The sequence below is a fragment of the Anarhichas minor genome, unplaced genomic scaffold (genome assembly GCF_050575085.1).
Source record: "Anarhichas minor isolate MPS153535 unplaced genomic scaffold, ASM5057508v1 ptg000031l, whole genome shotgun sequence".
Classification (NCBI taxonomy): domain Eukaryota; kingdom Metazoa; phylum Chordata; class Actinopteri; order Perciformes; family Anarhichadidae; genus Anarhichas; species Anarhichas minor.
Window position 1 is genome coordinate 53,318 of NW_027466477.1, and position 26,807 is coordinate 80,124.

The 26,807-nt window shown below is 40.7% G+C and overlaps 2 protein-coding genes across 2 annotated transcripts in view; both read left to right on the forward strand.

Moving 5' to 3' along the window:
- The window catches only part of ldb2a (LIM domain binding 2a), a 46,515-nt gene extending 41,741 nt beyond the window's left edge, over positions 1-4,774 (forward strand). Inside the window, 1 exon segment of the mRNA XM_076105189.1 lies at positions 2,891-4,774. Within this exon segment, the coding sequence (XP_075961304.1) occupies positions 2,891-3,121 (231 nt within the window). The 3' untranslated portion in view covers positions 3,122-4,774.
- A 2,004-nt stretch (positions 4,775-6,778) lies between these two features.
- On the forward strand, positions 6,779-25,444 carry tapt1a (transmembrane anterior posterior transformation 1a). The gene is made up of 14 exons (XM_076105232.1): positions 6,779-6,992; positions 8,147-8,277; positions 9,538-9,656; positions 14,431-14,593; positions 15,141-15,276; positions 15,641-15,738; positions 16,017-16,086; positions 17,079-17,159; positions 18,040-18,149; positions 18,301-18,360; positions 18,467-18,535; positions 18,685-18,761; positions 20,058-20,227; positions 24,667-25,444. The coding sequence occupies exons 1-14, from the start codon at positions 6,803-6,805 to the stop codon at positions 24,972-24,974; spliced, it is 1,782 nt and encodes a 593-aa protein (XP_075961347.1). The 5' UTR covers positions 6,779-6,802; the 3' UTR covers positions 24,975-25,444.
- The last annotated feature ends 1,363 nt before the right edge of the window (positions 25,445-26,807 follow it).

Below are 26,807 nucleotides of genomic sequence, written 5' to 3' on the forward strand. Positions count from 1 at the left end.
ACTGTTGCCCAGGGTAACATGTTCTTTCATTAACATGAACACACACGCTGTAGTTTATTTTGACTCTGTGCTCAAATACTCACAAGAGAACCAAATATGTTTTAATCCGCCCCTGAAAATAGTCCACAACAAATGCACTTTTGACTCTATAACATTAGCTAAACACTTTATACGAAATCATTGATAATTGCTGCTTAATTGTCTTTTTAAAAAATGAATCCATGTAATTGTGAGCTTTTGTTTAGATTTATTCAAAAGGAACAAAAATGTGCTTGGAGCTGAGAGCCACAGTCATTTAGAGACAGACCACAATGTTCACCGGGTTTATACTTTAAAGTTGTATTTTGTTGTTAGCATGAAGTAAAAAGATAAATAAATAACAAACAAACCAACAATGAAAACAATATTGAAACTGTAGATTCTGTCTGCATAAATACAGGAGGACGAGAGGAACGACTAAACTTTAATAAAAACTTTTTAACATCTAATATCTTTGCTGCTTTAAGACCATTTTGTTCCCTTTGTCGCTGCCATATTCCCGCCACTTCTTCCTTAAAGTCACACTTGTTGGAGGCTCGAGCAGCAAATATGTCCTCCGGGCTTCTCACTGCTGATCCCTATAAAAAAAGAAACGCTAATGACAGTTCAGTGAATGGAGGGAGCAGGGAGGCGTTCATGCGACATCCCATTCAAAGCGTCACCGCTTAGCTCGCGCTAAAGCTAACTCTTAACGAGATGAGTAGACGAGTTGACAGTATTAATTAGCTCACAATTAGCGCTCCCCAGTCTCAGACTAGCCACCAGCTGTTATCGTCTGAGGGATTTAAAAAAATTTTTTTGGCCCAAAATTGGCCAGAGGTAGGTTGACAGGCCTCCTCACAGGAACAGATGGCGAGTGCATGGCTTGTTAGCAATCAGCACGTTTTTAGCTAATGACTTAATTAGCTATGCAAATTGACAAATCAGTGTGGATATTGTCATTTAGTTGAAAAGCTCACCTAAATTAATTAGCCTGATTAAGGCATAGTGGGGTGTAGAAGTGGTCGCTAGGGGGGTTTTGGGGATGGCTTCGATAAATAAACTGCGTCTTGTACTTCATCTAAGGGGTGTTTGAAGTGTGCTAAGTTGTCTAGTTTTGTTTGTCTGTTTACATCAGTGCTTGTGTGAAGTCATCATGTGTGTTTGTCTACGTGTGCAACCCCCTTGGTCAGTGTATGAGCTTCACACACAGGGTTAATGGGTTAATCGTGCTTTTGTCTGTGTTTGAGCTCAGGTGTGTGATTGTACAGAGATCTGGGTTTGTGTGCCAGTGCACGTGCACGTTTGTTGTGCGCGTTAGGGAGGAGATGGCCGAGGAGAGCGAGATCCCTCCGAGCCGGGCCGCGTTGACACACTTGGTCAGTGAAGCGTGCGCTCCATTTAACTGTACAGCTTCTTCCCAGGTTACGATGGGTGGCGCTGGGGCTCGCCAGCAGGGAGACGCTTACTCAAAGGGAGATGAGATGAGATTCAGCACACACACACACACACACAAACAAATACAGCCGTGATTCCGAGCTTATTGATCATTACACTCCAGTGATTATTTGTCAGCAGAAATTCATAAAGAGTTCATGAAGAGTTCATGAAGAGTTCATGAAGAGTTTGCTCCTGAAAACATGCATAAAACAAGCAAAACTCTCCTTCCAAAGTCTCATCACAAGAAGCACAGATAGCGCTGGATAATGGCTAAATCTCTCCCCTTCCCTTCCTTGACCCGCTGTGAGAGGGCCATCTCAGTGAAATATGTCTTACATGATGAGTATTGATTGGGGGGCAGGTACAGAGCGCTGGGGGAATCCGCTTTCAGATTTCATTCGCAGCGAGTGTTCGGACAGGCGTCGACCGTTGGGGATGGGTTCACTGGATACACCAACGTCTAAACACTCAACACAAACACACACACACACACAGACAAAGTGTTTGGAAGCAGGGGGTTGTGTTTAAGCGGGGGAAGTACACACCTCCCATCTTAGGGGGGTTCGGGCGCTCCTCGCTCAGTTGGGTAACATAAAAACGTTGTAAACAAACAGAAATAGATCAGCAACTGTGGACACATTCGCTCCTGAATAACATTCTGGTCCAGTAAATTCATGACTTTGTTGTAGTTTTATCCCTCAGTTTTAAAAGGTGGTTGAATATTTATTTTTTATATGAGACAGAGGACATGCATATCAATTTATTTGAAGTAATGCAAATGTTGTAAGATCTTTTTTTTGTTGGATGTGCGTTCACTTGATATTCAGATGGTGATTTGGTCTCAGATGAAACAGATATGCATTAATTTCTTCTCTGGTAATTTCTCTCTCACTTAAGCATTTTCATTTTGAGTCTCCCCAAGGCTAAATATGGTCGGGCCTGCGCAAAACTGAAAACACGTCACGGGTGCCCGTGTAAAAATGGATTATATTTGTGGAACCAGTTTTAAAGTTGAGTTAAAAATGAAAAACTAGTAAGATAAACTGAAAGGGTCTTTAGTAATGAAAGAAACAAGCAAATTAATTTAGAAGATAAAAGGGAAAATGTTTTCTGTTTTGAGAATGTACACACAGTTTTGTGTCTGTGAAACACATTCAAAACCCCAGTGGACAAACTAAAATGTAATGGTGGTCTTGAAAAAAGTGAGGTTTCATGGCTCTTGAGATACACATCATTGACCTGATTGTATGTTATTGAAAACATTGAAATAGCGGAAGTAGGTGAATAAAAAGTGTAACAAAAAAAGGGACGCAGTTTGAACACAACGTGACCTTTTTTTAAAAAGTGTGCACCAACGGTCAAGAACATCTGTGGTTTCCTCTCCTCTTCTTCAGTCTGTAAACTTGCTCTCCGTGTCTCTGCCTTCCTCCAGGACGTGATGGTGGTCGGCGAGCCGACCCTGATGGGCGGCGAGTTCGGGGACGAGGATGAGCGTCTGATCACCCGTCTGGAGAACACGCAGTACGACGCCACCAACGGCCTGGACGACGAGGACGACTTCAACAGCTCCCCGGCTCTGGGCAACAGCGCTCCCTGGAGCAGCAAACCCCCCGGCGCCCAGGACAGCAAGCCCGAGAGCACGGCGCCCCAGCCCTCGCAGTAAAACAAAAAGAAGAAGAAGAAGAAGAGCAAAACAACAGATCCTTGACTCCATGTGGACTGGACTTTTTAACCTCTCCCTTCCCCCCCAGAGGGCAGTGCTTCTACGCCTCATAAACATTGTACTGAATCAGAATCTGCAAACTCACCACTGGCATGTCCAGCCAAAAATATTCTGGGTATTTTCTTCTTCTCTGGATCACTGCAACATCTCGGAGAACAATGGCATATAAGTTGTATGCAACTGTAATTTAAAAATACCAAGGCGGAGGCTTTTTTTCTTCTTTTCTTCCAGTGGAAAATTGCGGATCAAATTCTCCCTCAGATACAAAGCTCTCGTCTGGTGGAATACTACAGCTGACAGTAGACAGAGGGGAGAAGAGAAGAAGAATGAAAACAACAAACAAAATAGCGAGCTCACCGGTGAGAAGGCAAGGTGTTTTTTTTTTAAACAGAGCCGATGGAAGAATCTAACCACGTTGGAGACAAATGAAACATTGTTTGAGAAAATTGCATTTTTATTGGAAATTCAGTCGGCTGTTGGTTTGTTTCTGCTGTTGCTGTTTATTTCCATTTCCAATTAAGAGGAAATAAAAGTTGTCTACCGATATGGACTCCTATTCAAACGAGGGAAAATCGTGTACTAGGATTGTTTTTTCCACATTACTGCGGTCGTCACAGATTGTGATTTCATGCAAACCAGTTTGATTGTGTTCGTAGTCTATTGGTATTTTGCTTCTCTCAGAATCTTTTGCAGTCACGTTGTAATTTTGCGCCGATCAGTATGTGAACTTTGCCGACAGGCATTGATGCATTATTGTTGATTTTTATTTTTATTTTTTCCCTCCTCGGAAATTGGACTTCTCTCCCTTTAACGACCTACTCCCAAACTGATACTAAAGCCTTTTCCTGCATGATTTTATAGGATTTTAATTTTGTTTGGTATATGTACTTTAAAAAAACACAAAAAAAAAACACACACACATCAGTCTGATTTTGCTTTTGGGGTCATCAGTTTGGGAACACTGTTACAAGGTTTGTAGCTCTGTAAATAGAGGTGGAATCTGTTTTGTCCACTGTAAATCAGCCACTGAAACCAGTTTGAATATGGCAGCTGTTTTGTTTTGTACAGGAGGATCAGATTTCTGTCGGGTGGTTTGGATGGACGCTGGTTTGCTTCGGTCGAGACCCAAACTGTTTCCTGACCTCTTGAGCTAGTGCAGAACCAAAGCCACAAAGTTAACACTCACAAAGTCCTATTTCTTGAATATTGTGTGACATAAGAAGAAAACAATTTTACATTTTAAAAGTAACGCACAGATTAAATCCCATCCACCCCACAGAAATAGTTTGACGTCCCTGTATATGTGCTATTCTTTAATCTTTAATTGAATTGATAATATATCCCTGATCTCTTTTGTTGGACTTTTGTTTGAAAACGAGCAAAAAGACAGCAACATGTGTCTTTATACAATTGGATCTTATGGGTATTTATTTGTGCATTTGTAAGGAAGCTAACACATTTCTAAATATGTTTGAGCCTAGTATTATTAGACACCATTTGTACATTATATAGCAGAGGTGTTCAGTGTCATATCTGATGTCTGGTATGTATGCTTTACCATTATGTGTGCCAATAAACCGTGCTTACAAAGGAGTTGAATTTGATTTGGTTACATGCATCGTGTGTGCAGTTGGCATCTGTTTATTGATTCACTTTATTCACTATTAACTGTGATTAGTCTGACAAATCATTGGAAAGTTCATTCTCCCCAAAGTCCATTCAGTCACACAACTAATGTCATTTTGTCTCGTCCAACATGAGCGAAATGTTCGTAGTTTGAACATAAGAAGTGGACATCTCCAGACCTATTGAGGAAGAAAGTGTAGAGCAATCGAGAGCTCCTGAACAGCTGCTACGTGGATGAATGGGATTGATGAGACAGTTCAAAAATGGTGGATTTGACTGATCTTTTTGGAAAAGACAAACATCTAACACTTCAGGAAACCACATATTCTATACTGAAATTGTCGTTTTGTGCTATATTGTTCTTGTTCCTGGTTATAAAAGGATTCAGTGATCCAACCGAAACATCACGCGTTGGCGTTAGTCTCTCAAAAATTAAGGCTTTCCAGAGCAGCCATTTTCTGCTGATATTTAATGATCATCTTTGGTGAAATTAATTGTAAAAGAAACCAGTTTTCAAACTTCACTAACTGGTTTCCTTTCCTTTCCATGTGCTCAAAAATTCGCTTTTGATGAAACATCTTCACCACAGGTTCATGCTCCTTCTGCCCTGCTCATTGGAGGTTATTAAAAAGTACTGGAAAATGTAGTCAATCACTAAATATCTAAATAAGTCCTGGCATGTGATGAAGATGTGAAAATGATATCTAGTGGTGAATCTGGGTATAGATTTCTTTCTTTTCTTTAATGTGTAGCAGCCTTCAGTATATAAATACATCACAGTTATGTCCTTGAGTGTGCTGTAGTGGGACACTAACTGTTTAAACAACAGCATTAGATAACAAAATGTTATTGGCCCAAAATCAATAGGTGGGTTGTATTAGAGTTTCTTCTTGTCTACAAGGATATCGAACAATAAAACATTTAAGATAAAGGTATATTCTGAAAGATCTAACCTGGATTTGATCAATCATCCCTTTATCCATCCCTCATCTGCTAACCTGAGTTATCTGAATAATTCTGCTCAGGAAAACAAATGTATGAACTAGTCTGCAAAGTTCTCCAGATAACTCAGTATAGGATCAGGCCTCGGTACTGTTGTTGGGTAGACTTTAAATCCTGTACAATTTGATGGACCTTTGGCGACACCACGTGGATTATAGGGAGTACTGCAACACCATTTCATCAAACTATAATTCTTGGGTCATTGCTTTCTCACTATCTCTGTGACATCATGTTGCTAAGAAGTGCAAGAATAACAAAAATGTGCAAGATTTTTATCTGACAGTTAAATACTAATAATCTGGCAAACAAATCAGTTTCACTGCAAAGCCAGTTTTATTATTTACTTATTTTAAATAACGGCATATTTTACATGACTTGGAGTTCGTCAATAATGTTCCTATCATGACTATTACTATTCATATTATTATTATTATTATTATTAGCAATGGTAGTATCAGTATTATGTATTACAAAAAACAAGATATTGTTGTACAGAAGATATTAATACTTTTAGTCTGAAGGAGAATTACCTGCCATAAAAGGATTTGCGTATTTAAATGAAGTACCTACAAAATAAATGTCTTTTTCATTTTCACAGACTTTGGATTTCTAGATAAATCAATCTAATTAATGTAGATTTCCTTTGTGAATACCATGACTGTTTACCTGTAAATGTGGCTTTATAAAAATTAATTTCAACCAAAAAAAGTGAAGTCAACTTTTTGTTGCAGATACAGAAGTAGTACAAATTTTCAAAATAAGATAAAATGTTCACCAAAACTGCTTCTAATGAAATTGCTACAGTTATTCATAGTTATTATCAGAGCGTTGCTATTAATGTTGATATGTTTCCTTATTAAAAAAAACACTAAAATAACTGATTAAAATCGATACATTACAATAACAAACTGTTGAATCTACCTCGTGACGTCGTTTGTTTTTTACCCACAATGCCGTGACGTTGCACAGCGCGACGCCGCCGCCAAAGTAAAGATGGCGGACGTATCGGGGACCGAGCTGTCAGAGGAGAAAGAGGCTGAAATTGAGCTAAAGAAAAGACAGAAAAGACCGTGGGAGGATTTGCACAAGTCCGCTAAAATCGGTCTGACTCCGGAACTGCCGGAAACGTTGGGATTTTACGACATTAGCGCTGTCAGGAGGGAGCAACGTGAGCAGCCAGCAGGTAAACCAACTGACGTTACTGACGTTACAGCTGATAAACATTAGTTTTAGCTCGCTGCCTTACTACTGCAGTGTCTTCATACATGTAATATTATAACGACAACAACAGCAGTAATGCCTGAAGTTAGTCTGCGTAAAGTTCAGTGGGCAGTAAATGTTATGTAATTTTGATAAGATAACGTTACAACACTATCTAATCACAGTTTTGCCTCACAGGTGTCACGACAAATTCTGTCACCCATCAGATCACGTGACCTGATGACTGTCAACTGTGTGCTGCCTCTGCAAACATGTTGGTTCCAGAAATGCACAGAGGGGAAGAGATTGTATAGATAAATGTAGGGCTGAAGCAGTTATTTGATTATTGGATCAGTTTATAGACTGAACACCTATTTATTTTTTTGAATTTTATAATAATTTTATATTTGTTCCAGTTCTTTTTTTAAGCAAACACGCGCTGGTTCCAGCCTCTCCAAAGTGAAATAATCCTCACACGTGTTACAACTAAATATCTTTTTTGTTTAGGACTGCATGTCTGATTAAACAAGACATTTAAGCCACATATGTTATAACAGGAATGTTTCACTATTTCCTATCATTTTACGGAGAAGTTGGTTAATCAATACATCCAGAAGATGATTGGCAGATACTGAAAATATTCATTAGTTGCAGACCTACTGTTGTGACACCTCGCCTGTCCGTTAATGCTCTAGCATTTCACAGGTTCAAGTCAAGTGGAAGTGATTTCAACACAGTACGGTGGGCAGACTGAGACAATACAACAGCCATTTATGAAACTAGTTTATAACAAGAGAGATCACGTTGTTTTCATTTTAAGAGTCTCTAATACATTAATTCAATGCAGATTAGTTTTAAAGTCACTATCACTGAACTCACTTCCTCTCAGAGTCATGTTAGCCGTGACTAACCCTACTGTATACTACAGAAAAGTTTATTTAGCATGTTCATCCGTTCTAAAGATGTATTCGTGGTGCATTGAATCAAACGGTGAGCTGAGAATGCTGTTAACCCTCCAGAGAAGTTTCCTTCTCTTTCATGGTGTGACGGTGGGAGCGTCGGCGCTCTCATTGTTGTGGATGTGATTGTTGCACACAATGGCCTCGTGGTAACACTGGCACTCTGATGTTGTTCCAGATCCGTCGTTGACTCGCTTCATTAGCGCAGAGCTCACCAGAGGCTACTTCCTGGAACACAATGAGGCAAAGTACACCGAGCGCAGAGAGAGAGTGTACACATGCATGCGTATTCCCAAGGAGCTGGAGAAGGTACTTCACAATACAAGTATATTTATGATGAAATATCTGAACTCATCTGCCCTCTTTCTCTTCATTTATCTCCATCTGTCGGCTGCCTTTTCATTCCGTTTACAGCTCACAGTCGGCCCATAACGGAGTCCCGCCGAGTCAGTCCTAAACCTCACCGCCCACTGTTTTTATTAGCAGCTGGTCAGATTAAGTTTGGGATTTTAAATCTTTACTTTAGACTCTGTTAAACGAAGTAATGGTCATTTTTTTGACATGTAGAGTCTCATCAGTGGTGAAAATTAGCTTTAGTTTAACATTAGTTTCAATCTCAAGAACACACACAAACACATTTTTATTTGTTTTATAATTTTGTACAAATGATTGATTTATGTAAAACAATAAGAGATAAAAACAACATTTTATTTGTGTTGCTCTTCTCATGAGCCACCAGGTAGCAGTATTGAAACATAAAGGTTTTATTAATCTAAACTGTGTGGTTCCTCTCTCTAATGTGTGACAAACTTTATGATGATAAACGATAATTTATCACAAGTTAACAGAAGACTGACCCAAGTTATTAATTACAGTTGTGCTTTAAAACCACACATTTTACAATCTATGTCTTTGTTCGGTTGAGTAGAACTTCTCTCTGCAGACTAACTGCGCTCTCACTGGTGTCGTTTTCCCTTTTGGGGGCGAGTGAGGAATGTGTGTAAACACTAAGGAGCTCTGAGACTTCACTATGCTGAGCAGACTAACCGGACAAGTCACAGAATCCACCAATGAGTCAAAACTCCCCCACATGCTTCTACCAAAACGTACATCAGTTAGAAGAGGGAGTAAGAAGACGACACCTGGTTTAAATGGACTTCTTTTTAAAATGACAAGGCCATGACTGTTTGTATGTGGGGAGCTGTGAAGGTATGTGTCTGCTGCATCATTGCTTTAGTCTAATCTGTTTAATTTCACTGTCACATGTGGTTATTCGTATTTGTCACCTGGCTTTTCCTCTGATGGGAAGTGACGTCCTCAAACAATAAGAGAAGTCATCATTTTTGGATGTGAAGAAGCTCTTCTCTATATAATGCTCTTGTATGTTCCCCGTTGTCTTGTTTTATTTAGTTGTTGTCTTCCTTTGTCACGGATAAACACTTAACGATGATGAGTAAACGTGTCTGCAGGCTGCACGGTATCTTTGTCCTTGTTTGACTTGGAGGTTGTGCAGACTGCGTGTCGTCCGTGGTTTGACTTGGAGTTGTTTCTGTGTGTCTTCTTCTCCAGCTGATGACCTTTGGCTTCTTCCTGTGTGCGGACGCCTTCCTGTACGTCTTCACGCTGCTGCCCCTCAGGGTGCTGCTGGCCGTGCTCCGCCTCCTCACGCTGCCATGCTGTGGCTTCAGGTGAGAGCCGTCATCATTACCAAAGAAAAACAAGTACTTACATGCATACCAAAGGAAACGCACAACATAAACCTGCATACAATGTAAGATACAGTCACACAGAGGTATAGACACCTCAGGTATACGTCTGGACACGGTAGCATTCAGAGGTGTGGGCTTCACAATTACGGCTAAACTGATAGCTTCTGATTATCGTGGGTTTTTTTGGAACAAAATAATTTATTTTGTTGGTTTTTTTTGGGCTCTGCGTTGCCAGCTCCACGCCCATCAGCCAGCGTGGAGCTCTGGGTTCTGGCTCTGCACACACTGCGATGTCACAAAGCTGGTTGAAAATCTGCAAAGTTTCCCTTTAACTGATGAATCTCACCTTGTTCGCTCAACTCTGACCTGTAAACGGTTATTACTAATGCCATATCAGTTTGAGAGAGGAAGTCGAAGTATCAGTTGTTTGATAAAAGACATTAATCATTCATGATGATTAATCGTGCAGTCCTACTATACATATAAATGGAGCTGAACCATAGATGCATATATACATTGAAAGGAAAATGGACATATTAAAGGTATGTTAGCATGATTTGTCTTGAAGTAACGAAACATTTACAGTCTTCCTTTATGTTTCTTGATTTTAAATCTTGCAAAAAAAAAAAGGCAGAGTAAGAAACGTTTGTGTTGTTTAACCATCGATTGCTACTTTTAACAGCAAACGTCCACATTCTGTGCGGTTGTAAAATATGCTAAAATGTGAAAAGAAAGCATAATACTGCTGATCCACCGCAGTTATATGTCACCAGTTCATGTCTTTTTGTTTGTGTATTTCCCTGTAAACAGGCAGCACATACTGTAGTTTTGAACATGGCCTTAAAGACATTGTGGCAAAGATGTTTCTGTTACTCGCGTATTGTACATCAGCTGTCTAGATTTGTCTAGTTCCGGGTCTCTTACATGGATCATCTGTCTCTCTGTCGACATGGACGCATTCTGAGGACTGTAGACTTTACTCTACAGGTCTGGAAATATATCTTCAGAAGTTTGTGGTTTGTACAAAAGATCTGGAAAATGATTAGATATGTTTTTATTAACAGATGTTTTACGTTGAACACACAACATGTTATTACAACGTATGTTGTATTGAAATTGAAAAACAGCAGTGATGTAATGTAACTAAGTACTGTCCTTAAGTACAATTCTGAGGTTATGCGTAATAGTTGTTTTTGGAAGCAATAATATATATGGCTCTGAAATAAGCCATTCTGCATAATTACTTCTGGTACTTTAAGTATATTTTGTGTGTGGAAATCTTTGCACTTTTACTTGAATGCAAATGTAACAGAATATATTTAAACTGTAGTATTGCTACTTTTGCTTCAGTAAAAGATCTGAATACTGTGCAGTAAACATACTCGGACCCCCCCCCCCCCCGATGGACACTACCTGTCTACCCGCTCGTCTCACCCTCTGTCTGAATCTCCCCTCCCCTTCCTCCCCCGCTGCAGGGCACGCACATGCCCCTACTGCAGAAGAAGCAGGTACGCTCCCTAAAGCCTGTCAGGGCTCCATAAATGTCATCACTGTCCTGAGCTCCACGTCCATTCACCCGTCTCTCTTCATCTCCATTGTGTGTCTGTCGATGTACAGCTTGGCACCTCGCACCATGTTTTCTCCGAGCCGGAGCAGCCATGTTGGTTCCACATAAGTCCGAGTTGTTTTTTGAAGTCATCCGGGGGAAGGTTTGCTGAGCGTGCACGTTTATTCTCATCACCGTGTTGCTTGTCAGTGATACAGCAGCTGCACAAGCTTAAACTGGAGGGCTGCTTACTGTACAGCAGCTCTGGAGCAGCTCTGGGCTCCTTTGTCTTTAAGTCGGTTGTTGTTAAAGAAGAGGAAAACATATCCGACTCTCCTGCATAGACCCCCCCCCCCCCCCACCCCACCCCCGCTCTGCAGGTAGCAGGTTCGCCTTCTCTTCTCCTTCTGGGGCAGAGTCTTAATGCTTGTTAGTCTAATACGGTATGAATGGCACACAGTGGTGGCTACTTGGAATGCAGCACATAGCTGACTGCACTGGAGCATACATACTATTCATGTGTTTTTTATGGAGACGATGCTTGCAGAATAGAGATAGTGAAGGCTGCTTTGTAGGCTCCACTAGCAGCAGCTTAGGCTCCAGGGAGCCGTGTGTGAGTCGAGATGCATCATCAGCACCGTAACCAGCTGCTGTTTACCAGCACGTGTGTGTAAGAGAGGTGTAATGTTGTTAATGCGTTATTCAGTAGATGGTTGACAGAACGTTAACCAGCAACACTTGTGATGAATGATTAATCGTTTAAGTGGTTAACTAGTTCCTACTTTTACATTTTCTGTTTTACGTGATTGTACATTCAATATCTTTTTGTCTTCGGACAACATAAGAAATGTGAAGACATCTACTTAGGCTCTTGGAATTTGGGCATGTTTTAGTCATTTATTTTTATTTAAAAGAATAGATTAACTGAGTATTAGTTGAGCAGCGATCCTGTTTTATCATATATTTTATCTATGTCGCAATACTTCTATCTCTTACGTCACTCTTCTGCTACAGCACACTTTGTCTTAGTACTACATTTATTGTAAACTATTGTACATTGAGCACTGGACAACAAAAACTTAATACCAAGAGGGGAAAATCTAACACAATGTGTCGGATCCCTCAAGCTTTTCTTGTTGTTTTGGAGCCTTTTTTACATGATGGGGCCACTGGATGGAGCTGTAGCTTCAGGAAAACCACGAGAAATGTTAAATATCATGGAGACGCCTTCCTGATATCAGTTCGAACGGTTTAATCTGAATCTTATCCTTTGTTTTATGTAAAGATAGTCGAGAAATCAAGTGTTAAAGGCTTTTATGTAAGTTCACCTCATCAGTGTAGTGATTTCAGTGTATCTATTCATTGGTCATGAAGGCAATAAATGTCTTTTATGCTTTGTACAAAAAGGCCCAGATGTTCATCTCATCCCGTTGTCTTCACAGCTGCACACAGTTCAGAAGACACTTGATTTAAGCTCATCTGCACTTCATCTTCCCCAAAACCTCCGGCCATCCTCTCATCTCGCTCAGCTCGGACTCGGCTCCTAAAATAGCTCCACGGCCTCCGGGCCCCTTCGCTTCTATCCCAGTCAGACATGATGTTATTTTCCTCTCTCGTGTGTTAAAGAAGTGTAACGCGGTGAGGAGGAGTAGCCCCGTTGTTGTGATGCAAGACTAATCAACAGCCACTGAAGTTAATTAAGGTAATGATGGCTGTTCGAGTAGCTCACCGTTGTCCTGTGCAGTTGTCCTGTGCTCTAGTGATTTAGTCTGTCTTAGTATAAGTGTATAAGTATTAGTCTGTGTGATTTAATGGAGAGTTGTTTTCTGTAGGACAGGGTTCAACTTGTGCAATATTAAGAGAGGTGGTTGTAGTCTTTGTGGTAAAACAAACAGCCAATAACTACAATGTTTGTAGATCTTAAAGTTGGTGAGTGGATGAAACCCCTTCCTCTGGCTCTAGTTGGTAGCTGTGGACGTATAGTCCAAGTCACACAGCTGACGTGTGAAGTGTGCAGGCTGTCTTAGAGCTAAGCTCCCTCTCTGGCTCTTGGCGGTTATCCCTGTCATAGTAAATACTAAATGACCGGTCCTATGGATTTGTCAGCCCTGCTCTTAACAAGCTGCCACTGCCAACCACTGCTACTAATTATGAAAGCTGCACATGTTTTAAACGCGTTATTACCCGTTATAAGACATGCTTTGCTGTTCTTGCAGTATGTGACGGCTTAGCCTGTGTGTTTCCTTTCATTTATTTTGTCCACCCAACACTTCTTTGAACATTTCTGTCCAAGATGTAGAGTGTGCACCATGTAGGCTTTTATATATATATATATATATATATATATATATATATATATATATATATATATATATATATATATATATATATATATATATATATATATATATATATACTGTGTATACGGCCTGCGGCTCTTTGCTGCTCATCATCTCCTCTCTCTGCCCCTTTATTGACATTCTCCAGCTGCTCTTATAAAGGCAATAAAAGCCCCAAAAAAAACACAATTTTGGTAACAAAATTGAAATATTTCCATAAAGATAGATGCTCAAACACATATGAATTTGTGTCTGTTTGGTAGATAAGAACAACAAAGAATGAATCCTTATAAAACCAGCAGCGCAGAACTCAAACACATTAAGGAGATGAATGTTATTAATGAGATACCGTTTCATATACAGCAGATACTAACTTTAATATTATATATTGTGTCTTGTTTTGTGTGTTATCAGTAGTTGTAGCCTTTCCCTTTATGCGGGGTATCTCATTTTGAACAGAAATGAATTATTTACCCCTCTATGTTTTTTATTTATCATCTGTGTTCTTGCATGATATGAACAGCAGAGATCGTTCAGAGCCTCTGTAGACGGCAGTAGTCGGTAGTGTTGCAGTCACGGTCATACTTTTCACTCGGTGTTTGTCACCACACGAGCATTACATCTGCGTACAAACGCATTCTATTGTTCACTCAGGTAATATAATAACCCAATGGTTATTGTGTGCACATGCAAATACACTACTTATATGGATATACTGCACTATCAGCATGCAGGTGTGTGTGTGTGTGTTCAAGTACCTGAAGATGTTCTGAAAGGTTTGTATATTAAATACAGATACCATAAGTTGATCTGTGTTTTGTGTGTGTGTGTGTGTGTGTGTGTGTGTGTTTTGTGTGTGTGTGGTCAGTGGGTCTCGGCTGCTGCAGCCGGCGCAGGTGTGTGACGTGCTGAAGGGCCTGATCATGGTGCTGTGCTTCTCCATGATGCATTATGTCGATTACTCCATGATGTACCACCTGATCAGAGGACAGTCTGTCATCAAGCTCTACATCATCTACAACATGTTGGAGGTACCTCACTGTTCATACGCTCGCTTCAGACATCTGGTGGTAAAATAACTGCATGTGTATTTAAACTTCTAGTGCGTTCTCAGTTTTTTCTTATGATTCTCTGTATGTTAAGTTTTGTGCATGTGGTGTACATACTTCTGGCCACTGGGACACTTGTTAAAACCTAAATGGACCAAAAACTACTTGCATAGAGTGAATCTCTGTGAGAATCACACAGAGTTAGTAGAATATTCTCGATGGAGCAAAAGGTAAACGTATAAAACATGTCAGACTGCACATTTAATGTCATTGGAACCCTCTTTTTTTAGACATAATGTGATATTTGTTGTTATGAACTGTGATAAAGCTCAGCTTGATGTGACCTATGATAGACAGCCAACAGATTATTGTAGAGGAAAGGGTTGGATATTATCTCAAAAGGGAACAAAACAAAAACCGAATAATACCAAGATGCCCTCATGTGGATGAGAGGAAATGAACCAGCCTTCTGGTTGAAATACATGCCGTTATTAATAAGTTTTGATCTTGTCCGTCTTTCCTCTTTCAGGTGGCTGACCGCCTCTTCTCCTCCTTCGGTCAAGACATCCTGGACGCTCTCTACTGGACGGCCACTGAACCCAAAAATCGGAAAAGAGACAGTATCGGAGTCATTCCTCACTTCTTAATGGCCGTCTTCTACGTCTGTATCCTTCTTGTTAACATCTACAGGAATTATGAGAGAGGAGTGAAAAATAGAGCCTGAATTAAAAATATAAGAATTATCATGTAAGAAAGAACAGACGTACACAATTTTGCTATTTTTATTTAGTTATTTATCCTTTATTTATGCAGCGGGGGCCTTATAATTTATTTTATTATTTAGATGTCCTATCTGTGATGCAATATAAATATTCATTTCTTAACATATTGTAGCTACAGGTAAAGAGATCCCATTATGTCTTAGTGTTATTGAAAGGTGGTCTGTCTGACTGTTAAGATTTATACTTTAATTATGTTTTAATAAACATTTAGTGGTATTTGGTGTTTTCCTGACTGGCTTTTCCTCAGTCCTCCATGCCATCCTCATCATGGTCCAAGCCTCCACCCTCAACGTCGCCTTCAACTCACACAACAAGTCCCTGCTCACCATCATGATGTCCAACAACGTCAGTGCTCTCACACACTCACTCACACACACACACACACACTTACAGATACGACATTATAGCTCACAACAATCTGCCTGATGAGATTGTTTAAGCAGCTGCAACCTGCAAACTAAATATATGCAAACATTCCACATTTAACTTAAATAATTTGTATGCAGATGTATCAGCACGTGTCTTGTGGTGATGAAACATTAATGTTACATGTTTGTTTTTTCTGGATCATAACTGCTGCTGACTGAGTTTCTTTCTTTGTTCTTCTGTTGTCTCGATCACAGTTTGTGGAGATTAAAGGAAGTGTGTTCAAGAAATTTGAGAAGAACAACTTATTTCAAATGTCGAACAGTGGTAAGATATTCAATGTCCTATCAGAAATCACACATTTTAATTATTGAAAAGAGCAAGAGAACAAAACAAATCTTGTGCTTTATTTAAAAACATCTGTAGGTTTTTTGTTTTTTTTACAGAGTAGTAAAATCAATGTGTTTCACTTCTTATGTGATGTTGTCAGTCCGCATATAATTTACTCTTATTAGGTCAATGTAACAGATAGGAATATAATATGTTTTTGAAAAATGTAAAATAATAAATTATCTGCAAATTTCTCACCGTGGGCCACATTGGACCTTTTGGCGGGCCGGTTCTGGCTCTCGGGACGTATGTTTGACACCCCTGATGTAGATGAAGCATACGCTTATCGTCAGTTTCTTTTGGACATATGACTGACATGTATTTAACATGACTGATTGATTTTTAGTATCAAAATGAAACCTAAGTCAAACGGTTAATGTTCCTTATTTACAAGCCTTTTATGAATCTATCCATTTGGGTTTAATGCTACAACACAGAGATATTCAATGTATTCTGCATTTCCCTTTTTATTCTCAAAGGCAGCGTGTGTGTTTTTTTATTATCTCAGTCACTCTTCTTGTATTCTAATGACAGCAGAAGACAATAGGCCTTAATCAGCTGCCATTTCCCTCTTGCTGTTTACTCACATGGAGTAATTTCCTGTTTAAGCAGCTGAGCGTGGTCCTAACTAGCATAGATGATGGCATGCTAAACGTCTACATCTGTGTCTTTAAATGATAGTAGATTGGTGTTTAAAGCAATACTATGATTCCTAACGACTCAAGGCCGTGTGACTGATGTGCTGATGTAATGTAGCTAACAGGGACTTATTTCACACTTTTTTTACAGTAAAGTCTAATTTAAAACCCTCTTTCACGAGGATACGAAATGTGGCTGAATGCAACGTCACTGAAGTTGTGATGCCTCTGAACCAAGTTGTTCCAGAGTTTAGCGATTGTAATCACAGATGTGTTCATTTTATCCTGCAGATATCAAGGAACGGTTCACCAGCTACATCCTCCTGCTCATCGTTTGTCTCAGGAACATGGAGCAGTTCTCATGGAACCCAGGTAATCAACCTGCACCTTAATAGTTTCATGTTATACTATAGTCCATTTAACAGTGGCAGGTTTGATAGTTATGACATCTGCGGTCAGTGCATGTCATGGTAAAGAATTCAGAGAAATATGCTGAGCAGCTTCTTTCCTGCTGCTTTGGTTTTGTTCTGCACTGCAACACCTTGGGGATGTTTCTCTCTCCAAACAAACTGTGACTGAGCAGAGTGAAGGATGTTTCTGTGTGACAGCCGTCTGAAAACACTCCGCTCCTTCTGTCACTCTCAGAGCCAGAACACACAGTGGATGACAGACGTGGCCTGTCAGCTGGAATCAAAACACACTGATGTGTTAATACTGGCAGCGCTACAGCCTTCTGTTGCTAAAGAGGTGAACAAATCACAAGCCGCCAGTAATTTACTTATCTTCCACGGAGCATTGGTGGTGCCAGCACTGCTTTGTTGACGTTACACAGAACCAAAGCACCTGCTCTCAGCTCATTACCTGCTAAAGACATGAGAGCCAAATCCGTATTTAAGAAATAGTTTGGCAACTTGTAGTTAAATATTAGTTATAATCACGTCTGTTTGCGTTTGTGCTGCCATCAGCCACTGGGTCCTACATTGTGCAGACTGCCTCGGGATTAATAAATATATGTTCATGGTATTTGCATGTGTGTCTCAATATTGAACCTTATGTTAGAATATGTCAGGAGTTTACCGTGAACACAACTAACCACAGCTGTTAAGTGTCCAACAAAGTAAACTGGTTGTGGTGAGAATGTCGACGACATCCAGCGAAGGTTTGCTGAGCATGTTCACTCTCTCATAAATTAGATTAAATATTGTTTTACATATAACACTTAGAGTTTCTTGTGACCTGTTTCTTTCCTCAGACCACCTGTGGGTGTTGTTCCCTGATGTCTTCATGGTCGTCACCTCCGAAGTTGCTGTCGACATCATTAAACATGCGTTCATCACCAAATTCAACGACATCACTGCAGATGTAAGGACTGCGCGCGTGATGTTCATTATTTCTAAAATTCACCAACAAACTACTGGTCACACACGATACTTGTACAACACAGTACTGTATGTGGTCTGTTCCCTGATTAAGACTTACACACTCCATGTTTGGGCTTGTCTCTCTCTCCCAGGTGTACAGTGAGTACAGAGCCAGTTTGGCTTTTGATCTCGTCAGCAGTCGACAGAAGAACGTAAGCAACTGTCTCATTACACTTACATAAACAGCGCTGAGCCTACGCAGCTAATCGATGCAGTTTTGTCGAGTGCTGTAACGTGTGCTTGTCCGTCACTGTGTAGGCTTGTACAGACTACAGTGACTCAGTGGCCCGGAGGATGGGCTTCATCCCTCTGCCTTTGGCGGTTCTGGTAAGAAAGGCTGCTCTCTGTTGTTATTCAGACATTAAATACCAGAAGAGAGTGAGTCATCGGCACATAAACCGTATCCAGAACTTCCTGAAAACTTGTACTAGCTGCCATTTTATTTTGTAAAGTCCATTTATGTCATTTGTTGACAGCTTATCCGTGTGGTGATGAGTTCGGTGAAGGTGCAGGGAGCCCTGTCATACACGTGTGTGTTCCTCTGTTATCTTGGGTAAGTCTGTTGAAGTTTTACTGTCAAATTAAATAATACTGTTATTACACGATGTCACTGTGGATCCTCCTGCCCAGCAGCCAAAACTGAGGGAGCTTTTAAGCCTTGCATTACTGTCGTTGTTATACTGAACTTGGCCTTTTCATTTTCCATATGCTGCATGTATTTTAATCTGACTGTAAACATGTAGCTCAAAAGGAGATTTAAAGGCTGAAAATGGTTTTGGTTGTTCGTGCACGTCCCTCTTCTTATTAAAGTTCAGGCTTAAACCATTCAGATTTAGGTCAAAGTCAAAATTTCCATTTTTTTTTAATCTCGACACTGGAATCATGTCGTCATATATCGGTGGATATTTAAATGTTTTGTTTGACTGTAGTGTTTTAAATGTGCAAACAGACTGCCATGTGCTGTCACGCTTGCAGAGTCACAGGAACACAAGCAGGCGCTGCAATAAACACACACTGAGAATCAGAGACACACACCGTTACATAAGTATTAACACTGTGGCCTCACGTTGTCCCTGTGCTGAGCTGCCGATTGCCCCGCTCGCTCTCATTTGCCGGATCCCGTTGGGCTCGTACCGTCGAAGAGTTTCCCTCAGGGCGAAGAATACAACGTTGTCATCTCGAGTGCCGTCTCTGGCCTTCCCCACCCCCCGATTTAAAAATAACTCTGGCTGGAACAGACCGCTGTGCCTTGGCAAAGACTCAGCCGCGCTGACACGCTCTCAGTCCGAAAACACCCCGTCACAGGGAGCGGTGGTCCACAGACCCAAATGTGTCCGTCTCTCTTATGTCACAGTGTCAGAGGTTGGGCCTCGTAGCAAAGCACAGAAACGAAGGAGGATGGTTCACATCAACATCCTGGTGTCAGTGGCGATCCAAGAGATTGATTTTAACTGACGCTCAAGACTGCACTGTAATATCTCTGCTTCAGACCAGCACTTAATAACAGCAGGAAAGATGGAATAGGCTGTTAAGTTATGACTACAAGGATCATCCTCATCATGTTTATATTATGAAAATAGAAAAATCTACAGTTCATCTTGGTGCTGAATCCATCAACCAAACTGGCAAAAAACGCTCAAATTGCTAAAATAATATTTTAATACATTAGATGTCAGAAGCAATAGAAGACAACGCAAAAGTGAAATGTTATCTGTAATTGTTTTACATCAGATTTGGAAATGCTTTGTCAAAATGTTATTGTTATTTTTAGTCATCCAACAAAGTGAGTTTCAGCTGTAGAAGACTGCAGACATGCATCTCTCTAATCAGCAGCCTTCTCCGTCTTTAGGCTGGTGACCCTTAAAGTGTTGAACAGCATTGTGCTGCTGGGGAAGTCGTGTGTTTACGTCAAGAGGGCCAACATGGAGGACAAACTGTTTGAGAGGCCCCCTACCGCGCCATCGTCCGCTGGGAAAACCCCCAGCAGAGCTGACCAGACCAGATGTCCCACACCTTCAGGTAAACACGGACCACTTCAACGAATATCTTGTAAACGCCAACCCATGCACTACCTTCACATTAAATAATAATGAAAGGGGAAATATAGAATTCATATATATCTTATTTCCATGGCCAAGGAAAGTTAAATCAATATTTGTGAACATGAGCTTCTCTCGCTCTCGAAGCCAGAAACCAGAGAAGTAAATCTCAACCTGACATATTTATACTGAACATATAGTGACATATGGTGGAGACCAAACCGAGAGCTAAAAGAGAGAGAACACAAACGCATGGTAATGGTGCTCCGTACGGGCCGGATGTGAGATGTCAATGTTGTGTTCTCAACCTGTTTGCTCTGCTGCAAATGGCCAAAAAATAAGTTATTGCAGGTTGACATTAACATGGCAATGTGTTGTATGTCAACATGTTTATGATTGGAGGTTTATTGGAAAAGAAGAACACAGATTGACCCAGTAAAAGAGGAGAGTGTTCCCAATCCCCTTACATACATCTTGATAATTATACCGTGTGGAACTATCAGGTTTCCTACAGTCGAAGAAAACCACAATAAGTCCTGAAATATGTACGTTTCAGTATATAAATATATAATACTTTCTTCCTTGTTCTCATCAGTATTCTAATGAAAATCCAGGAACGCTGCTTTTTACAAGATAATAAACGAAATAATTACAAACAATAACATAATAAATGAATTCCTTTCCATGTCGAGCTGTTAGACCTCGAGCCGACTATGTTGAATACATAAATGTTTTAGCCAATATCCAAAAATAAATTCTGGCACATTAGACATTGAGATTTTATTGTGCACTCATATCTTCAGCATGAGGAGTCCAGAGAGCCTTTAGGAGCCCTCAGTGGAGGTCATGATGCAGCGTGAACACGACACTTTGATTTTGGATCCAAGTACAAAAGAAATGCAGCGTAGAGATGCTGAAAAAAAAGTGTTTCAGCTTTTGCAGCTGCTGTACAGGCAATGACGGAACATATATCGAGTGTAATTATTTTTGAAATACACAAAAGCTTCTGATCACAGAACATCGAAAAGACCTGAGAGAGCATCCTGGTGCATCTCAGGAATAGATATCGTGTAAATGAGGCGTCCTGGGATTTCATATTCCTCATGAATAATGTGGATGCTGCTCTTTGCCTCCCACTCCATTGCTGCTCTTTCCCGTCTCTCCACACTTTGACATACTGTGTCTGATAAAACATTGTCTTCCGATGATCTTAAGAAACAAATACACAGAGAAAACATAGTAATTTACATACTATCTGAATGTTTCTAAATCTGGTGTTTGTCCGCTGCATGCAGCACGTTACCAAACTGGCGTTGCCTTCGAGAGGAATCGTGATTATATTAACATTTTTAGGCATTTAGTGACTTTTTGATTTACATTTTTAGGCATTTAGCTGACACTTGTATCCAGACAGATTTGTCAGCAGGTAGGAGCTCAGTGTCCAGCTTCAGGCAGCCAATAGAAACACTTGGTTTGTGGTGATGCCGAAATTAAACTTGTGACCTTTTAGTGGTGGATGAGTCTACCTGCCCATCAGGCTAAAACTTGTTATAGAAATAGAGTTTAAATCAAAAACACTGAGAGGTTTAAATATAAATCAGCTATGTGACATTAGATTATGGGGATGGAGCAGGTATGGCATTAGACATTTTGGAGTTTCAACCTCCGATTACAGCGCTTCCATCAGGCCAATGAGTTTACTTTGTCTGGACTCCAAAATGTATCGTACCGCCACAATTGTACCAGCAGTACTGGAGGTTGTTATTTTGATACAGTTTGACGTTAATCATAAGATAAGTCACTTCTTTGTAAGGATAGTTGTAGATGTATAGCAAGTGTTTGATCCCTTCTGTGATAGAAGATCCAGATCAATTAACAGCAAGAGTTAATCAGCAACCAAATATCTCATTATCTAATTTTCTTGCACAAATGCAAAACGGTTCTCAGTTGTGAGGATTTGCAGCTCTTCTGTCTCGCTGCATGTGTTGGTGAACTGAATATAAATGGGTTCAGGACTGTTGGCTGAGACATATGAAGGCTTTAAGACATTGCCATGGCATTTCTATTAAAGTTCATTTTCATCAATAAGGAAAGTCATTGTTGGTTGTCGTTGTAGACTTTAGACACACGGTGATGTGCTGGAAGTCATTCTATATGACAGACATCAACAAGTAAACAAAAACCTCATTCCAACATTGAAATATGTACTTATGAATCTCCTCATTAACATTTATGTAAATATCTTGACAAACTGTTAAACAGGCCTTGTACCTCACACAGATTTGAAGGTGGCGGTATCTCCCTGTCATCCGCAGCCAAATCCCCGCAGATCTTTTCTCCCGGGTGCCTGCGGCTCTGAGCCGGGAGCTTTAAAATGACAAAGATCCCGACGGTGCATCGTGTCACATGACGCATCAAAGCTGCTAGCAGCGCCTGTGTCTCCAATCAATGTGGTTCCTCACAAAGCAGCTGCAGCTACCAGGCTTAAGGCGGCGACGCTCCGACATATAGCGTACATATAGAGTGAGCATACTAATGCGAGTCTCCTTCTGCTTCCCACACATTTAGCTGCTGGGATTTGAACCAGCTACCTCACAGCACATACTCACTTTACCAACATCAAGCTAGCTCGGTCTGTGCCTCCAGCTTCACCTGCTGCTCCAGTGGATTCACTGCACAATTCTGTCCATCTCCATGTCTTTGTCTTAGCACTGATCTGGATTCACATAACATTAGATATGCCATCTGTCTATACTGCATGTTTTAGTCCGGAGGGCAGAAATGGGTAATGAGCCGGTTCACATCAGCCATCTCAAACCCCATATGGTAGTTAGCTGTTATTAAAGCTCACAGATCTTCCAGAGAGGAAGAGGAGAACGGCTCTTTCCTGCAGTGCGTGATTCTTCTAAACCTTTTGTAATGTGCACCCTGAAGGACTCCAAAGAGTTTATTGAATCATGTAAATGATACAACCCAGACAGAAACGGGTGTAATTAAGAAAAAAAACAGCTTAGCAGCCTTTATGCCCAAGTCAAATTTCCCTAGGTACGAATAAAGTTATCTTGACTCTTAAACTAAATAACAAACAATAAAAAAAGAACTTCTGCTGACAAACCTGCATTAATTGATTTCTTCTGGTCACAAGCTTTTGATATGGTGAACAGTTACTATTTACACCTCCAGCAGTATATCTTCTGCTCATTCGCTGCTGGATGTTTGCGATGTTCACAAGCTAGTCGCTTACTCCTCTCGTCTGTCTGTTGTTTCGTGCTTGACAGGTTTTGTACGGAGGCTTTATCACGGCTTTGAGCTGAGACTGAACCACAACAGTAAAGTTATAGATGTACAGACAATGAGCTAAAAGATACAAAAAGAGAGTAGTAACTAGTAGAGCAGAGGAGAACACCACAGTTCTGTGATAATTACTCTCATACTACACATACTGGAGTAACATAGTTGTTATGTAAGCAGCATCAGACTTCGTTCATAAGTCCTAAACTGTCCCTACACTACAAAACTGACGGTTGCTTATTGTTGTTGTGTTGTGAGATGCTTGACAAAATAACCTGAGAAAATAGCTTACGTACACAATTATTTTGTTTTCTTTTGGCTAGTTTGACAACTTCTATGATGTGTTTTGTGATGTCGTTAAAATGGTGGAGCAATGGAACAGTCACGTTGCTGCTTAATAATTACCTGTACAAGTCTTGAAAGACACCAAGTTACAATTGGCCGAGGTCCATCATGTAGTCTAACGTCTCCCGACCAAGTCACCTCAAAATACCAGATCATCACATTGATTCTGAAAAGAAGTAATGAGTAAAGTGAGGGATGTGTGCACTTATTTATGTATTGACTATTAACAGGCATGACTGTTATTCACTACTGAAGTATTCAGGGAGAAACAAAGGTAATACAACACTAAAACGTGGCGTTTGCTAATATTCATTTGGTCTACAATGTCTGTTTTCATGGCCTCAATCATATTTGAAATAGTTTTTAATGCCTTACTCAAACACTCTATATGTTCAGTGGGATGCAGTATTTCTGTTCTACCCTCTCTGCAGTAAGAAATGGAGGTTTGTTGAAGCCAGATAGCCCAGAGCTCGGCTGGTTGTCTCTGTGGACGGCCTTGTTCATTTCTAAAGCTACTTTGCTCAAGTCTCTCTAATATGATGAATTATTCTGTTTAATTCACTCTTTGCTCAAAGTTGACAAGGCTTTGCAGAGTTTTCTCTAAATACAATCAAGTGGAATTGTGAAAAGAACCAACTGTTCTTCTTCGAGGTCCATGTTTCATTATTCTCACTCTGTGCTGCTTTGAAACTGAGCTTACTTAGCTGAGCAGCCTAAAATTCACTCATCCGTGTGATATATCTTTCGTCACTAAATTACATTCTTTCCCATTATTCCTTCCAGGTGAATTCAAGATGGAGCAGCCCGTCACACCCTGCAGCCCACCACCACCGTCCTCCTCCTCTGTGACCGCCCAGCCGACTCCCAGGACTGACTTGTTTCCCCCCCCGCCCGCTGATCCTTCTCCGGCTGCTCCAGCCAGCCGTCCCCCGACTCCACCGCCTGAACAACCTGCACCTTCGCTCTCCAAAGAAGAAGAAGAGGAGGAGGAGGAGGAGCCACAAGAAACCTCCGAACTGAAGCACAGGACTCCCAATAAAGACCTGCTGGAGATCGACCGTTTCACAATCTGTGGTAACCGCATCGACTGACCAGCGGCAGCCGCTGACGTAGCGACTGACCACTCGGGACAGACGGAGAGCGAAGGGCTCTTCAAGCCGGCTTTGTTCTGGCCGACAGCAGCAGGAAGCTGAGTATTTATTTAAGTCGGTGGCAACACACTAAGTTATTGTGAACAGCGACGATGCTGCTGCTGTGGAGGAGGACTGGAGTCGAGAAGACTGTGGCAGCTCAGTCCTCAGGATGAACTGTCATGTTAGTGTGTGTGTGTGTGTGTGTGTGTGTGAGAGAGGATGGTACAGTATTTGGAGTGAGTATGCAGGTGTGAGTGTGTGTGTGTGGGGCAGCGTATGTGAGAGCACACAAGCACTTCCTGTCTGAGCATCGCTGGGACCAGAAAGAGAGAAACTTCTCAGTTCGCTCAGCAGCCAGTAGACAAACTTCCTCTTACGTTGGAGGTCTTTTTATTTCCTTTTACACCTGATTAAAAAAATGTGAGATATCTGCTGTCATATCACTTTTTTATTTCCTTTTGCAGCACTAGCTTTCATAATCGGACATTGGGGTTACTTTTGGAACACGACTAAACGGCTTCTTCAATAATGGCCTTGAAGTCAGTGTTTCCCCAACCTGAGGGTCCTGACCTGCACAGGGTCCAAGATAAATTTGGTGGGTCACAAGGTGATCAACAAGTTAAGGAAGCAGAAAAAACAGTTATGCTTCTTAAAATGATGTTTAGTCAGACTCGTCTTGTTACTTTCTGCATAATTTTAACTTTTCGGGTACTCGCATTAAACAGAAACACACCACTGATGACTCGGGCTAACAAACAGAAAATAGTTTGTTTTAAAGGCCAATAAAGTTTGTGAAACGCAGCTCTAAGCAGTCACACAATGACAACACTAAGTGAAGCGTACTTCTCAACGTCATCGTTTGAGTTACGGACGTGACTTTTAATTAGTCTTTGGTTTACACAGCCAACGGATAAAGTCATTTGCGGCGCCTTCAGCGGCTAAAGGACTGTTCATTAAAGGAAGCCGTCGGTGCACAACATTAACAGAAGCTGCCGGTAAAACGCTGCCGACTGCCGACACTAAATCTGCTGCTTCTACCAGCCAGACGTGTTTCAGAGGTTCATTTAAAACTAGGAACGAAGAAAACGTGTCGTTGCTTAATAAAATTATTCTCTTCTTGCTTAGGGGACATCTTTCTAATCGCTTCATACACAATAACAAATCATAATCTGAAATCATAAAAAAAAAAAATAAATCTATAAATGCAATCGGTCACTGATCAGATATATCTGCCAGCTTTCGTCTGTACGTAATTGAGTGCAAAATATAATATTCTTAACAATTCAATATCGGGACATAAAGTTCCAGCAGCCAAATATCTAATTGACACAATCGCACATCTGATACTGCTGTACATTGAAAGGAGTCGTGATGTAAAGTGGAGCCTCATATTCTACTGAACTTGAACCACAACTGGACCGAGCTGGGTTCACGGAGACGAGTCCGAAGTCTTCTTATGCAAGCTGGTCCAGCACACTGCCTGCTTTGTTTCTTCAGTTTGGGTCCTTATTTAATTGCTACCTCGATACTGTATGAAAATGCCCCCTTTTGTATTAATAAAAGTTTGTTTTTTACGAGTGTTGTTTTACTGGAACAATAAGCAGTACAATTATTAGAAGATATCTGTCCGTCCTCCTTGCTGCTCTCTCGTCTGTTTCTCTAGGGTTTATTTTGAGCCTCAGACTTCCTGCTGTTTGAGCCGGCTTCCTGATTTGGAGTCATGATGAGACAAACTTTCTACAGATGTGAAACTACGACTACGTGTCACTTAAGTGCAGCTCGTTTGATTCA

What these genes read in the sequence shown, in the direction of transcription:
- tapt1a (XM_076105232.1), top strand. Translation starts at nt 6,803, where the DNA reads ATGGCGGACGTATCGGGGACCGAGCTGTCAGAGGAGAAAGAGGCTGAA. An exon ending in GCAACGTGAGCAGCCAGCAG is followed by an intron (nt 6,993 to 8,146) that starts GTAAACCAACTG and finishes ATGTTGTTCCAG; the next exon opens with ATCCGTCGTTGACTCGCTTC. An exon ending in CTGCCATGCTGTGGCTTCAG is followed by an intron (nt 9,657 to 14,430) that starts GTGAGAGCCGTC and finishes GTGTGTGGTCAG; the next exon opens with TGGGTCTCGGCTGCTGCAGC.